The sequence below is a fragment of the Meriones unguiculatus genome, chromosome 8, assembly GCF_030254825.1.
Source record: "Meriones unguiculatus strain TT.TT164.6M chromosome 8, Bangor_MerUng_6.1, whole genome shotgun sequence".
Classification (NCBI taxonomy): domain Eukaryota; kingdom Metazoa; phylum Chordata; class Mammalia; order Rodentia; family Muridae; genus Meriones; species Meriones unguiculatus.
In genome coordinates, this window is record NC_083356.1 from 78,143,124 (window position 1) to 78,159,848 (window position 16,725).

General features: G+C 50.1%; 1 protein-coding gene across 8 annotated transcripts in view; it reads right to left on the bottom strand.

Annotated features, from left to right (window-relative positions):
- Ttll11 (tubulin tyrosine ligase like 11) overlaps positions 1 to 16,725 on the bottom strand; it is a 224,679-nt gene that overhangs the window by 23,607 nt on the left and 184,347 nt on the right. For all 8 annotated transcript variants that reach the window (XR_009593829.1, XR_009593828.1, XR_009593830.1 and 5 more), the window contains one exon: positions 11,252 to 11,358. Coding sequence is in view for 5 of the 8 variants with exons in the window: in XM_060390048.1 (XP_060246031.1) it covers positions 11,252 to 11,358 (107 nt within the window). In the remaining 3 variants the exon portion in view is untranslated. The remainder of the gene's footprint in view (positions 1 to 11,251; positions 11,359 to 16,725) is intronic.

Consider the following 16,725-nt stretch of genomic DNA (forward strand, 5'->3'; position numbering starts at 1 on the left):
GTAAGCCCAGCTACCTGGAGGCTTGAGGACCAGTCTTGGCAACTCAATGAGAGTCTGTCTCAAAAATCAAAACAAAACAAAACGGGTGGGGATGCAGCTGGGCAGCAGAACGTTTATCTAGTTGTCAGAAGCAGGCCCCAGATTCAATCCCTAGTCTTGATGGATGTTTTACAGCATAGAGCATATTCGGTTTTGGTGACTGTTCCATGAGAATGGAGAAGATGGTATTCAGTCTTTTTGCATGGAGCATTTTAAACACATCAACCAAATCAAACCCATGGACAAAGCGTTCGGTCCACCTGTATCCTTCGATGCCTCCTCACCACCTCCCCTGTCCTTTGCAGACGGCTGCTGAGTTCACCGAGCACCCTTGCCGACAGATTCCTCTCTGGGTCTGAGCGGGACTCATTTGAGCACTGTTCTGCGTGCCTGGAGAACATCTCATTCCTGCCTTCATCTCTGACCATTTCCCTTGTGCTAGAGCCTGCTCTGTCCAGAATCAACAATGCACTCCATCTCAGATTTGGTTTGTGTGAGCATGTGTCTGTGTTTATCTTTCGTTGACTGTGTTTTTAAGGTTTAAATGGGGTTTTCATAAACACCATGGACTTGTCTTGTTTGTATATTTTATTTTTGAACTTTCTTTCTTTATTAATTTATTTATCTTAATTAGTTTTTGTAGCTCTGGTGTCCTGGAACTCAATCTGTAAACCAGGCTGGCCTCAAACTCAGAGATCCATCTTCCTCTGCCTCCCAAGTGTTGGGAGGCATTAGACTCATAGCTGATACAATTGGATTTAATATCTATCATGCTTGTAACTGCTTTAAATTGATTGCTTGTGATTTTCTTCTCTTTTGAAATCCTAAAATCTGCCACCTTTGATCTTAAACAACAATTTATATAGACATTTTTCTGTTTTCACACACCAATTCTCCACAATCTCTTGCTTCTCTTCCTTATCCTCCGTCTCTTCCTTCTTTACTTCTTCCTCTTTTTCTTCCTCCTCCTCTTCTCCTCTTGTTCTTCTTCCTCCTCTCTCCCTTCCTCCTCTTTCTTTTTAAAGAAACTGGACCATAAGGTGTGTGACACCATAAACACATGTTTAGCTAATAATCCATTTTCAAATACCAGTATTTCACTTCAGAAAGAAATGAAAAAATCTAGGTGACTATGTATTTGGCTCTCAAAATTTTGCTATAACTCCAAGAACAAAATCTATGAAAGAAAAAAACAAAACAAGGGAAGTTGGACTTTATGAAAACTAAAACCTTCTGTTTTGATAAAGATATTATTTTAAAAATGAGTTGGGGCTGTAGATCAGTGGATGAGCGTTTGCCTAATGTGTACAAGACCTTAAGTTCAAGCCCCAACACAGAAGAGGGTAAAAAAAAAAGGAAATGTCAAGAGACAAGTCTTAGACTGGAAAAAATACTTGCAAAATCCATACATGATGAAAAACTTGTGTCCACAACATGCAAAAAATTCTTAAAATTCAACAATAAGGAAATAATTCAAAATTTAAAAAAGGACCAAAGACCTGAACAGATGCCTCCCTAAGAATATATACAAAAGGCAAAGAAGCATGAAAGAATATGTTCAATATATAAAATGTGTACTGAATTTCGAATTAAAACAGTAAGGCATGCATCACTGCATATCCACCAAGAGGGGAAAGAAAAAGAAAAAGAAAAATTTCTGACTATTCTAAGTGTTGACAATGATACAGAATAACAGGTGGGAACACAAAATGGTACTGCCACTTTGGAAAACAGACAGTTTTATATAATAATGAAACACAGCATTATCATATGCATTCATCAGGATTTTCTAGAGAGAGAGAACCAACGGGGGCGGGGGGGAGAGGAGGAAGGCCCTTAGACAGACAGACGGACAGAGAGATGGGTAACAGATAATAGATTAATCTAGACAGGCGAGAGGTGACTTATTAGGGACATTGTACATGTAATTATGGAGGCAAAGATGCCCCACATCTGGCTGTCTGCAAGCCGGAGCCCTGGGGGCTGGTGGTGGGCCTCACTTTATGTCAGAAGGCCTCAGAACCAGAGAAATGATTCGTAAACTCTCACTCTAAAGCCAATGGCCCCAGGACATGCAGGGTTAACTAGCGTAAGGTCAGGAGCCCAAGATCTGGAGAGCCTGGAGTTCTGATGTCTTAGAGAGAGTCAGAGTCAAACCGAGAGCTTGTCCCCTGCCTTTGAAACATTACAATTAATTAGTTGTGCGTGCTCACACACACACACAGGCACGCTAGCATGTGAATGTGGGGGTCAGAGGACAACTTGCAGGAGTAGGCTTTCTTCTTCTACCATGTGAACCTCAGGGTCATCAGGCTTGGTGGCAAGCCACTGTCTGGTGAGTCATTCTGCTGGCAACGCCCCCTTCCCTTCATTTTTATTCTTCCTGGGTCCCCAGCTGATTGGGTGGGGCCTGTTCACACCGAGGGTGGATCTCTCCTGCTCAGTCCACTGACTCACATGCCAGTCTCCCCTGCAAACATCTCACAGACACGTCTATAATTGATGCTTTACCAGCTCTCGAGGCATTCCTTAGACCAGTCAGGTTGACACCTAAATTAATCATCACGACCATATGGTCTAACAGCTACACTGATGGTGTTCATTCGCCTATCCATGTAAAAAACTTACGTCCACACAAAACCTGCACATGAACATTTATAGCTAATTCATTCCTCATTACCAAACTGTGAGGCAATGAAGACACCCTTTAAAAAAGATAAATATGTTCCCAGATCGTGACTATGCCCATTTAATGGACAGCGATTCAGAGATTTAAAAAATGAACTGTCAAGGAATAGAAAGGCATACAGGACCTTAAAGGCATACTGCTGGGTGGAGGAAACCCGTCTGAACAGGGTAGACACAGCGCCATCCCAACAGTCACAACATTCTGGGAGAAGCAGGACTACAGAGTCAAAGGCACACAGCAGTTGCCAAGGGCTCCAGGAGGGCGCATTCAGGTGTGTGTGTGTGTGTGTGTGTGTGTGTGTGTGTGTTGGTGGGGGTTGGTGAATAGGGCACAGAGAGGCTTGAGGAGGTAAAGCTCTCTTGAGCAATGCGGGGCTGATAGTTACATGTCCTCACGCAGCTGTTAAAACTCATAGAATGGGGGGCTGGAGCCACGGCTCAGCCGTTAAGAGCACCGGCTGCTCTTCCAGAGGACCTGGGTTCAATTTGTAGCACCTGCTTGGCTGTCACCACTCTCTATAACGCCTGTTCCAGGGGGTTTGAGACTTTCTTCTGACCTCCGTGTACCTCACACACGGCGCAAAGACATGCATGTAGGTAAAACACCCATACATGTAATGTAAAAAATAATAATAAAAAGAAAATTAAATTTAAAAACCTCGTAGTGCACGAAACACAAAGAATAAACCATATTGTGATGCGTGGACTTCTCCACGAATGAAGCAGTGCTTGCTCATCAGTGATGGTATTTTGAGCCTGTGTATGAGGTGGGGAAGGGGCGCCCCTCTGCTGTCTGCTTTGTGTGTAGAGCCTGGCTCATGTTAGGTGCTTGCTAATGTAGCTCACACCTGTGCGGATCGGCTGGGGTCGGGTTAGGATGTGGCCCGTGGCAGAGGCCCCTAGCGGGTCTGCACACTGCTGCAGATTAGGTGGGTGTCCGCTGAGGTGGCCTCTCAGCTGTTTGGTCCTTGTTCTCCAGCTTTGAACAGAAAAGAGGAGTCCCAAGCGGCAGCACAGTTGGGTGCACCCAGAGGGCTTTTTCCTCCCACAGGAACACCACTGCAAACGTGCCGCTGGCTGCCCCGGGACTGGCAAGTGACAGAATTGGGGGTGCTTGGCAGAAGCCCTCAAAGTTGCAGTGCTTTCTGCATATGTCTGTCATCCGCACCACCAGCCTTTGCCAAGACCAGGGACCAGACTGCCACGCCAGCCAGCCAGTGCTCTCGCAGCTCCTGCGCTGGGAGCATGTGGTGGGGAGGGGCTCGTGCTTGTTTTTTTTCGGAGTCTGGGAACTAAGCTCAGGCTGTTTCCTTGCCATCCTCCATGGCCCGTGTGTGAGTGGTCCCTGCCCTGGAGGGCCTGCGTGAGTGGTCCCTTTAACTCTCAGCCTCTTGAGACTGCAGTTTCCTCTCCTGGAAACAGGACTGTGACTAAGATGGAGCCTGGGAAGGGCCACCCAGCTGACAGCTCGGAGTCCATCTTGTCATCAGCACAGCACACTCGTATCGGAGTGAAGCTGGCTGTCTGGGAAGAGGAAAGAAGAGCCACACTGGATCCATGCTTCCTTATAAATCTCGACACCACCAACCCCAGGAAGATGTCAACGGCCCTGTCTCAGAGGCTGGAAGGCCCGCACGGTAGAGGCGATTCCTTTCAGGGCTCCCCAACAGCCAGCAGCCTGACTCCACTGCCAGCTTCTCCCATGAGAAGTGCTGCCACTGCGCTTCCCACAAAATGTGGAAACCACAGGTGGTGGGTGCAAGGCAAGGTGGGGGGTGCCAAGCAGCAGCCAGCCTCTCCTTTCTGTCTAGCTCTGGTGTGCAGATGCAGCGCTCTCTTTTTGCCTAGGTGACCGAGGATGAGAAAGGCCGGAGACAGTGGGTCACAGCATACCTTGGGATGAGGTTGGGGTTGGGGGCACCTTGGGATGAGGGCACCCCACAGTGCAGTCCATGTCTTTCCTTGAAAATCCACATCTGAGCCAGGGGTGGGGGTGGAGGTGGTGGGGAGACAGGCTGGCGTTCTTCAGGATCACTGGCTCTTATTAAAAATATTAGCTGTTTTGTTAGTATGTAGGGCATCCATCCGGAGATAAGTTCAAGGCTGAAGAAAGCCGTTGGTCCCTGGAGGCCTCCGGGGGGGTGTTGCGTGATTCCAGCCTAGGGGTGGGGCAGCCATGTACATCCATAAGGGAGGTCTTGCTAAGCATGCCAAGTAAAAATACTTTTAAATATTTCAGTACATCACCCACTAAAAGCGTTTCAGTAGGAGCGTGTTCCAGCTGAAGAAAGTACAGGCGTCATATGATTTGCATAAGTCGACTGAGGGAATTTGGTGAGAGACGACAAGGAGCTGCAGACACCCACAGGGTGGGCTGGCTGGCAGGGTCTGGTCCGCGCCATGCACGCATGCGGCGTGTCCACCAGGCACGGTCCGAGGCCTCAGGGGGACAGAAGGCTGTGCTGGTGGCTGGTTCGTTTAACCTGACAGCAGCCCTGGCTGTGAGTGGAGCAGATGAGAGGGGTCCCAGCCCAACCGGGGACTGAGTGGTGGACCCTGGTTTTGGGTATGACAGGAGAGATCTCTGAGAGAGGCAAGGGCCCTCGTGAGAAACTCGGAGGTAGCTGGCACTCTGCCTGGAGTGAGGGAAGACCCCCATGCCCAGAAGGGTAACGGTGATCCTGCCACTGCTTGGAGCTCGTGGCTGTTCTGAGTTGAAAGATGATTCAGGATGAGTGGGTATGTGTGGTGTCCCAGGGCAGGGAGCTGGGCAGGTCCATGACTTCCTTGTGTGAGCTCAGTGCAGTGTGAGGTCACCTAGGGTGAGAAGCCTGGGCTCTGTCAGGCAGGGAAAAACCCAGTCGTAGCATGCCCCACTTTTCTGAGCAGACTTGGAGGAAACCTTTCTCCTACCTCTCCCCCTGACACCCTAGGGCCCTCAAGGGAGCAGGGGCCTTGGAAAGGCTCCCGAGAGTTGCACAGCACCACAATGGCAGCAGGTTAGTTTTCTGAGCATAGAGACAGACCCGGTCGGCAGCTTCACTCCCTAACATTTTTTTTGTGAGGCAGGCACCAGGATCATGCACACTTCATCGATGATGGAGAGGGGCCTAGGAAGAAGTCAGGCAGCTTGCTCCAGGCCACCTAGCTATCAAGTTAAGCCCAGGGTGGACCCCCTATTTGAGTCTGCAGTCCAGTGGCTTTGAACAGATTGTCCCTCAAGGGCTGAAGAGAGGGCTCAAAGGTTTGGATCACTTGCTGCTCCTGCAGATGACCTGGGTTTGGTTCCCAGAACCCACATGGCGACTCCCAGCCGCCAACAACTCTCTCCAGTTTCAGGGGATCCAACTCCCTCTTCTGACCTCTGTAGACACCAGGGACACGCAGCATGCACACGGTGCACATACACACACGCAGGCAAAATATCCACACACATGAAATAAATCAATCTCAAAACGGAAAAAGATAGCCACTCACACCAGGGCTGCCTGAGGGGCAAACTCAAAAGGTCCCTAGCATACGTCAGGTATTAAGCTATGCATCCTTGGCGTTCCCGCTCTAAGTCCCGGGAGGACCTTTAACAACCCCCCCTTTGCCATTTGTTTGTTTGTTTCTCTAATGTTTCATTGAGCCCGGGTCTCCCTGTTTCGCACAGGCTGGGATCCAGACGTGTGCTGCCAGGCCTGGCGGAGTTCCTTCTTAAACGGGAAAATACCTCGCTTCAAAGTAAACGGAGGTCGCAGAGCTCCTGCGCATCAGACTGTGTTGGAGGGCTGGGTGCCATGCTGCTGGGACCAGATGCTCCCGTCGGGTGAACTGGGTCACAGTGACGAGGACACACTTCGTTGCCGGATCTGGATGCTGCCCTCATCTCTCCCCACGGAGATGTGCCGTTGGACTCCAGATGGAGCAGAGAGCAAAATGGAGTGAGAAGCTGTGGGTGCAGCTGATGTGAAGTCACCACCTCATCTCTGCGCACAGATGCTTCCTCACTTGGTTGTGGCTGAAGAGAAGGCTGCAGCAATCCCAGTCTTGCCGATAACACCCTCATTCATACCTTCGTGGTCTGCTGGAAATCCCAAGGTTGGAAGTGAAAATCCTTAACTTGGAGGAGGGTGGTGACCATTACACTGGTGTGCGGCAGGTGTGAGCTGAGTGTTGCTAAGGTCCACGAAGCTCCTGAGCAGACTTTGACCTTCAGAGAGATTATTCAGGGGGCGAGTCCAGAGCACACACCAAGGGGCTCATCAGTGTGGGACAAGGGAGGCGGCCAAGGTGGGGAGCCCCATGTTAGAGTCCATTGCTGCAAATGTCTAGCTTCTGTTTTGGGTGAAGACTCCTGGACTCCTCGGCACAGGGGCCGGAGTGATCACTCAGTCAGGAGAATGTTTGCTTCGCAAGCATGAGGACTAGAGTTTGAGCCTGTGGAATGCATCTCAAATGAACAAAAAACTTACCAGGCGGTGGTAATCCCAGTGCTGGGGAGAAAGGGGTTGGCAGATACCTAGGGGCCCCTGGCCAGCTTGGCCCAACCTACTCAGTGACGTCCAGGCAAACCCTACTTTGAAAATCAAGGTGGAAGCTACTTGAAGAATGACAGCTGAGGTTTTTCCTCTGCCCTCCACACTCATGTACACAGGAGGCCACTCCCTCCTACCCACCCCACACAGAACACACACCTGCACAGGTGCTAACAGCTATTGCAAAGGCCAGGGAAGGGCAGGCTGGGCACAGACATGGTGGAAGTGACTCAGTATCCAAGGACATTGCTGAGGCCACTGCCACACACCAGAGGCCCAACAGAAGCGAAGCCCAAGGTCCGGACCGGACAGAGGCTGTTGGAGAGGCTGGCTTGAGGGTTACTGCGTTTCCTCATGGGAGCAGTTTTTCTCACTACTTTCGGCTTTCTCCTAAGCCACGTTCCCAGCACTGGCTTTCTCCTCTGCAGCGAAGTCTCCTAGGCTACTTTTGTTCACACGGCCTCAAGTGCCAGGGATGCTGCTGGTTCACGCCCTTTACTGAGCACAGTCTCATAGGGTCTGGGTGGGTTTGGGGGAAAGGGAGGGTCTGATAGCACAGCGGGTGCAGGGGCGGATGGTAGTCCTAGGCAACTGGGCTGGTAGGCCACACCGGACATTTGTGGTGTATCACACTGGGCATTCAGGGGAGGAGAGCAAGACGGTCAATAAGGACCTGCTTCTATGAGCTGTGCTTTTCCCATTCACAAGTCTCTGTTTTGAGTATGCTGTATCCTTAATTTCAGTTTGTCAACTTATTAAAACCTAGTAGGGACACATAGACACAGACACACACAGAGACACAGAGGTACATATGCAGAGACACATAGACACACATTATAATGACACAGACATGCAGACGCATACAGTTGCACATTGGCCAGCATATGCCTGGAATGGAGGCCTGAAGATTCCTTGCTCCACACCAGGAAGGAAGGGGAAGGAAACAAAGGGATAGACAGATGGGAAGGAGAGAGAGAGAGAGAGAGACAGAGACAGAGACAGAGACAGAGAGAGGAAGAGGGAAGAAAGGGAGAGGCAGAGAAAAGGGAACTGAGGGAGAGAGGGAAAGTAGGAGGGAGGAAGGAAGAAAGGAAGTGCAGATAGAAGGACTCACTCTCTCTTATTTCTACTGCTTTCTGCCAAAAGCAAGAGCCACACCCAAGCACAGATTTCTGCTGTTCTCTGTGATTGTTCTGAATGGTCCTTGTAAGGCCGCTGGCTTCAGATGCCTTTTTTTTTTTCAGAGTCAGGGGTGCTGGCTGGCCCAGCCTTGAGAGGGAGGTGGCAGCAGCTGGGAGAAAACAGGGTTTCTGTCTCTACCAGGACAGATTGGCTTCCACTCCTGGCTTTAAGGCCCAACCTGTTTCCTAGGCCCCCAGCTCCTGCCATTTCTCTCCAGCACCAAGGCTGAGGGTAGGGGAGACAGGAGCCTGGAGGAACACAGCTAACACACACCGTCTAGTTGTGTGTCTCCGACGAGCTCCATGCTGGGTGAGTGACTTTTCAGGAGTAAACGAGCTCGACATATAATATTTACACATATTTATAGAACACAGCATGATGTCAATACATGTAAGCACACATGACATCACCTCCGGGTAATTAGATCTCAACAGTCTTAAAGACGTCATTTATCTGTTACGAGGACTGCGCGGTCCCCTCTCCCCAGCTCTTTGAAACACATGGTGTCATTGTCAGCACACCTCCCTGCCTCCAAGTCACCTCTGACTGCTGCCACACAAGCCCTGTCCCCTCCCAGTCACACAGGGAAGCAGGCAGTACTTGGGGCCAGGCAGCTCTTGGAACTTCAGGGTCCTCATCTGACCTTGCAACTCAAAGCTGTGAGAAGCAGCCATGGTAGGCTTGCGGAGCACTCTCTAAATGACCTATAGCTACTGCTCCACACCTTGGGGCACAGACAGATGCACAAGTCCGGGAGATCCCAGTCCTGGCCTCACTTGTGCTAAATATAAGAATATCTCCTGTTTTCTTGGCTTGCTCAGCAAAGTAGAGAGACCCTGGCAGACCCCAGAAGCCCTCTACAGAGCCGATATCGTGGGCCCCCCCCACCCCTCCCTCTGTGGATTCTGCTTACAGGCAGTGATTTTAGAAGCAAACAAAAACATGCAAAGCTATTCCGGATGAACAATGGGCCAGATGGTAATGCTGGTTGGAAGCAACGGAACATGATAAATAGCTTCCTGCTGCAACTCCTGATCAATTTCAATATTTAATAATTCCATGCCACCCCCACCCACTCATCTGCCACCCCCCCCCCAGATCCTGCGATGACACCCTGCATTAGGCTCAGGGAGCAAGCATTATTTCCCTTTCTGAGCTTGTCAGCAAAATGTCATGCAGCTCAACAGTCACCTGGGCTCACGTGGTCCCTGAAATGATAATTACATGTCCTGCAGGTGTGCCCTCCTCCTCCCTTGCCAGGGAGGCTGGAAGGCCCTGCCAGCTGCAGGCTACTCTCACCTGGTTGATTCAACGACTGTCGGAATTCCCTGATTTTTGCTTTTGAATTAAAGGGAGAGCAGCAGGCAGTCCAGCTAGCTTAACACCACCTCCCCCACAACACAGTGATGGGTAGGGGGAAGTGACCCAGACAGGAAGCCCAGGTGGGCTGATGGTTGAGTATTAGTGTCTACCATTCATGCCTCTGAGCCTCAGTTTCCCCCTCTGTACAATGGACACCCTCAGATCTGCCGGCCCCACGCGTGGAGAGCATGGAGAGCTTGGCATAGAGACAACAGCCAACGCACGGTATTAGGCAGCATCATTATCAAACAGGAAGCCGAACAGCAAAGATTTCTGAGACAGCACTATGCAAGATGGGCTGGCTGTGTCCTTGTGGCTGGCATTTCTAGCCCACAAGGGGATGCAGGGCAGTCACATGGCCTTGCCTGAGAGTCTCCCTGAGCAGTAAGACAGAAAGAATCCACTAATAAGATTAGCCACCCTGAGGCAGTGACCCCCACAGCATTATTAGCCCCTAATGTATGAGCCCTCGGGGGGGGGGCTCAAAGAAGGGTGACCTGGCTCTGAGGCTGATGTCGGCACAGGACGATGGCACAGCCACTTCTCGTCTAGATCCTTTAGCTTTGACTTCAGGCCCCCTCCCCCAGAGGGCAAGGGAGGACGGCGCCAGTGTGCACCTGGCTCGTGGTCACTGCGCGACCTCAGGCACTGGCGCTACAGTTTACTGTCTGTGAAATGAGGTTCTAATACCTCCCGTGCTGGGTCACAGGGACACTTAATGAGACGTTGCAGTTTTGTGATGAGCTGTGTGAATGTCAGCTTATTAGGCTGCTCAGAGGATAGAGGGGGACAATCATCCACTCAAAGGTAAATTCTCCTACAGAAGAATTAAAAACAAACAAAGAACAAGCATGGGCTGCCACAGCTCAAGTCTTTGGTGTGGCATTCAATGTCTATCACAACCCAGTCTCCTTAACCATTTTGTTCCACTTCATTGGAGCTGGTTGGGGTAGCCTGGGCTCAATGGCCTTTTTCATGTGTTCATGTGTAGGCAGGCCTATACACCTGCCCAGATTCATCCTCACCCTGGTCACTGGGTTCTTCCTCAAGAGGTCTGCGGTGTCCTCCTGGGAAGAGGGACACCTCCATCCTAGCCCACCCCTGCTATGATGGCATCATTTTTCACATGTGTCTCAGCTCCACAGAGTTCCCTCCAGGCAAGAGCCAACCTCTCTAGTGTACACAGGGCCTGCCTGCTTGTGCTCACCAAACATGCCAGGCCACAAAGGAATAAGTGAGCAGCGGTCTGTCTCCGGGGGCAATGAAATCAAAGCCTTAAGCAAAGAAAAGGGAGGCTAATGGTGACCTTGGAATTTGGGGCTGTGTCGCATGGCTTTGGTAGCAGACAGTGCCTTGAGGTTCAAATTCCACTCAATTCATCTTCCTTCTCCAGAACTTGAAAGAACAGAAGATGCACAGAGCCCTTCCCATGTCTGTCAGGCAAGACAGCCATTGAGTACCTGACTCCCGCTGGTTGAGGGTCATGGAGTTCCACCTCCTTGTGATGTCAATGTAGAGGATGTCCACAGCGGCCATGGACAGGCTGCTGCTACTCAGCTTGCAGTTCCTGCCGTGACAAGGAAGAAGACGTGTTACTCCATGGTGGAAACTTGGGCTCTCTCTTTCCTTCAAGCCGATGCAGAGTGAACATTTGTGCCCCCAGAAAATCCATAAGTGGTCACATGGGTAGGGCCCTAGCAGACCAATTAGACTCTAAGGGGAGGAGTGCTAACTTGCCTCCCTGCTTCTCACCACCGAGAAAGCAGCCCTGAGCAAGCCAGGAGCGAGCTCTTACGTGCGAGCACTTCAGCTCTGGCCTCCAGACTGTGGGAAGCTGGCTTCTGTTGCTGAAGCCACTCCAGCTGCTCCAATGGAGAACATGTCTCTCCCCAGGCCATGAGGTCAGCGGAGGAACAGTGGAGAGAAGGTTGCAAGTGGGAACTGGAGAATGACACCATGGCTTTAGTTAGGGGCTAGCGAGTAGCCTGGAGAGAGCAAGGCTGTGGAGACAGCCGTTCTTGAGCCGAATCCCGGCTCTGCCACTGAGAACCACTTACCTTTCTGGTCTGGGGGACTTCAGTGTTTTTCTTGTGTCAGCTGGACCTCATACAGCCTGGAAGACCCTGCCTACTCCCAAAGGGAAGCAAGACTCATTCTTTTTTTTTTTTTCTTTCTTCTTATTTTAATTTTCGTTTTTACAATAGGGTCTTATATAGCCCAGGCTAGCCTCAAATGTACTGTATGGCTGAGGATGCTCCTCCTGCCTCCACCTCTTGAGTGCTGGGATTACACCTGCTTTTTGTTTGTTTTTGTTTTGTTTATTTACTTATTTTTAACTTTTTATTGAATCTTCGTGAACTTCACATCATACACCCCAATCCCACTCAGCTCCTTGTACCTCATACCATCCTCTGCCCTGCAACTTCCCCAGAACAAACGAAAAACAAAGCAAGCAAACAAAACATCTTGTAGAAGCTATGATGTGTCACAGTGATCCCCACAGTGCACCCTTCTGCCTGCAAATGTTCATTGCAATGGGTCATAGGTCAGGTTCCAGGCCTCTGGCTTCTGCTGCGCCATCAGTATTGTATCCTCACTGGGACTCTTCTCAGATATCGTGTTGTGGCCCTGTGTCGTGTTGCTTTAGGGTCTGCAGGACCAACTCCTTCATGGGCTCCAGCAGTTCACAGATGGGGTGGGTGTCGGGGTGGGCCAGCTCAGAGCCCTGGATCTGGGCCTGGGTGGAAGCTGAGTTGGTCAGTCTGCTCGCCTGTGTGCACACTGCCAGGGCCAGCTCTTCTGCTCACACTGTTGGGGCAGCTCACCCGGACTCCTGCAACCAAAGCCAGCTCTCCTGTTCTGCCCAGGAGAGTGCTGAGTGCTGCAGCCATAGAGCTGTTTTTGTTGTTGTTTGTTTTTGCTTGTTTGTTTGTTTGGAGACAGGGTTTCTCTGTAACAGAGCCCTGGCTGTCCTGGACTCACCTTGTAAATGAGGCTGGCCTCGAACTCATAGAGATCCACCTGCCTCTGCCTCCCCGCGAGTTCTGGGATTAAAGGCATGGGCTACCACACCCGCCAACTGTTTGTTTTTTTAAGTGGTGCTGGGCATGGAATCCAGGGTCTCATCCATGCTAGGCAAGTATTTTACCAGCTGAGCCACACCCCAGCCTCAGGAACTCTATAGTCAAGGACTATTCCTTTGTATGTCTTTATCTTCTTATTGATTGTATCCAAGGTATGGGTCCTTCCGTCTCCAGCGGTCTGTGTCATGTTCAAATAACCTGGTAACCGAAGCAGATGAAGCCATCCCTGTAGTTTGGGAGCCTCCTGGATCTCACCAGACAGAATCCCTGAGACTAGACATGAGGACAAAGGGCTTGATGGTTCTCTACTTTGCCTCTCTTACTTTGTCACCTGATAGTTTGGTGCAAGCCCCCAGGCAACCACTCACAGGCCCAGACTTGCAGAGTAGAAAACACAGGCCTGGCCCTCCCCACCGGAGAGGCCCTTCTACATCATGCCTCGAGCCTGGTCCCGATCGTCTGGAGCCAGGAGGCTCGTGGATACCTCTGATGCTCCTTTCGCTCAGATCCTGATATAAAACATCCATGACCCCAGCTGATGATAAAGTGCTCCTCTGATTGCCCATTCGTCATCATCCCCTGTGTGAACAGTTCCCATAGGTGCCAGACAGGTGAGGTTTTGCTTGGCAAGCATGATTGGCACCCAGAGGTCCCTCTCTAAATTCAGGTCTACCCCTCAACCACGGTGGCTGTGAGTATGCCCAGCATGGTGCCCGGATGAGGCCTTTGCTTCCCTGCCCTGGCACACTTGCTTTCTCCTCCCTCCCCTCCTTTCTTCTCATGTGCCTGCATTTTCCAGACCATCAGCTCACATCCTGCTCCATATTTCAATCACAAGCTGCCATGGCAGACTTCAAAGCACGTCAGCACAGAGTTATTGAGTCTCAGTAACAACATGTCAGTAGACGCGGAGCTTTTCACGTCACCTGTCACCAAGATGGCCATCTCTATTGGGTTCTGCTAGGGACAACGCTCTACTCTCTTGAGTCACCCTGTCAATGTACGCTGCTAATTTCCAAAGCTTCATTACGAAAAGCCCACAGCCTTTTCCTAGTGGTCACATCAGTGTCCACAGGACTGCTTCCTGCTTCCTGGAAGGATGGAGTGCTGCCTGGCTTGCTCCATGGGTTAATGAAGGATAAAAATGAAAACTGAGCTGACCATTGGTATACAGTTTTGTTTTGTTTTTTTTCTCTCCTGTGACAGGAAGAAAATAGAAGTGTCAAACCTTTAGCAGAAGCCGTAATTTACCAGGGAGAATTCTTCATTTATCCCCTTTCCAAGGTAACCCATCCTCCCCGGCAATACTGCCAAATCCAGTTGATTACGTTGTCTGCAGTCAGAGCGGAGAAGGGACGGCCCATATTATCTGCAGCAGACAGGAAATGCTTTAAGAGATTTTGGATTCTGTGGGTATTTCTTGGGCACTATCCATCTTTCCTGTCCCAAGGTCTTGTAATCCTTATAAGTACACGTGAGGGAGGGACCCCAGTCCCGTGTCAGTGTGGGAGGATGATGAGGCACAGAGAATCAGGACTTGCCCAAGACCACATGCACAGATCTACACCCCATCTCCCCTTGGAGGAGGAGGAGAGAGGTAGGAAAGCTACGGGGAGGTGGCCCAGCTCACGGTCCCAGGAGGAGTTTAGGATCAAGATACATTGTCTCAGTCTACTAACCACGGGGCTGGACACCTGGTGGGAAGCTCCGGGACAGAAGGCTTCTGGGAGACAAGAAGGGTCACAGGAAGGCAGTTCTCCCATGTTTGTCCTTTAGGGTTGCCAGGCGTTCTCAATGAGCTCAAGTAGAGGCTAACGCCAAGTTTTTGGAATGAGGTTTTTTTGTCCACCCAGCAACTAAATACTGGACTTATCTTCTGCCACGGTGGGTAGCAGGATCCAGGGCCCAGGGACAGGGCGGCACAGTTGGTTACGTGAAGGACGTGGAGTCTGACTGCAGTTGCCATGGAGCAACCTCCCTCTGGACACAGTTTGTCCAATGAACGGGTGGTACGGTAAATTCTTTAGTGGAAGATAACTGTGAGAAATGGGGCACAGGAGACGCTAGAAGATTTCTAGAGAAAGGACGACAGTTTGGGACCTGGGCTTTGCTGCATGTCCTTTAGCACATCACCGAAGTTCTCCCTTCATCAGCGGGACGAGGCCACCCACCAGACAAGGCCCTGGAAGTGATGCTTGGTGCCCAGCACACGTGCAGAAGAAGCTGCTGACAATGAAGCCTTCCCCAGTGATGGAGAACCAGCTGAAGGAAATGATCGATGTGTGTTTCTTGTTTTTATCTTTTTTCAGAATGGAAGAAATCTGAGTACATATGACGGGAGAGAATCACAAATCATTCAAGCTCATTAGGAGCCCAAGTATAGCAAGATTTGAAATGATCATCCCATTTCCCCCCTAACTGCCCACGCCTCCTGGGAAATTTAGGGACCAACTTTTTCCACTCCACAAAATCTTATTTATAAAATTTCCTTTATGCTCATCCTTCTCTGTGGGGAAAAAAAAAAGAGCAGCTCCCCACTGAAGAGGTTTCTATGAGGTAGAAAATAACCAAACAGCCATATATACATGCATGTGTGTATGTGTGTGTGTGTATATATATGTGTGTGTATATATATATATATTTATTTTTGTTTTTATTTTTTTACAAAAGGAGGGAACCCCAAATATCTAAGCTTTTGGGAGGGGAGGGACGAGGTGGTTATGCTTTCAAACATTCAGGTTTTTCAAGGCTATGCTGAAGACTCACACAAGGCTTCTGGGAAGGAATGGTCACAGAGAGACAGTTTCAAAGTCACCAAGGAGTTAATGCTAGAGGGGAAAGCTAGCTTCTTACACTTCTATTCTAGAACATTCTAACAGACTGTACCTCTCAGAGAAAAACCCCCTACAGCTCCCCATTATGAAGAATATTAATATCTCCATACAATAAAAGGGAGGTGGAGGGAAGAAGAGAAAGAGGAAAATGTGTCCTTTAATTCAAAAGGAGACACAGGATCAGAAGCGGTGAGAGTGATGCAGTGGGGTTTCAAAGCGTGCTCTCCAAACATAGGAGCTGCAGTTTCCCAGGAAGGAGCCTGGCTGAGGCCAACTGTTGACTCCCCAGCTGCAGTCAGTGGAAAATGCAGGGCTGGGGGTGGGGTGGGGTGGGAAGTGTCCTCCATGAATTGTGTCTGATGTCTCCCCGCCCCCAACTGGTGATCCATTGGCAGGAGCCTAACACGGATACATTTCTCTCAAAGAAGGCCGCCAAGCTGAAGCGTCAACTAGACAGTTTTTATTTCCTGGAGAGACGGAAGCCTCCACACCCCGGCAATTATTATAAAATAAAGTTTCCAAAAATAAAAAATGAAAAGAGGAGCTCCGTTCACGGGTGATGATGTGTGCTACTCTTCCACAGCTCCTGAGAAAATGACACTAGCGGCTGGTTAGAGTGTCTAGACAAGAGAATGACAGTTCGTTAGTTCTCATTCTCCAAGGAAGACCAAAGTAGGAGATGGCTGGGCGGGCATTAGCATAATGCACTCTGAAAACTGCTGATCTATGCTGCAAGTCCTGAGAGATGGACACTGAAAATAAATCCAAGCAGGCCATTGGTTGGTGCCTTCCTTCTCGTTCTCTTCAAGGAATGTGGAGAGAAAGAGAGTGGGCAGTAGATCTGAAAGCCCGGTGCAGCTTCGGGCGTCTGTGTGGGAGCCGTGAAAGAAGCGTGCGCCGCGGTGGGACTGTGTCTGCTGCAAAGAGCTCCTGCGAAGGGCGCTTGGTTCAATTCAGCATATGGCATAAATATCATTAATTCATAACGAAGCAACATTTAAACCGAAGTGGGAAGGA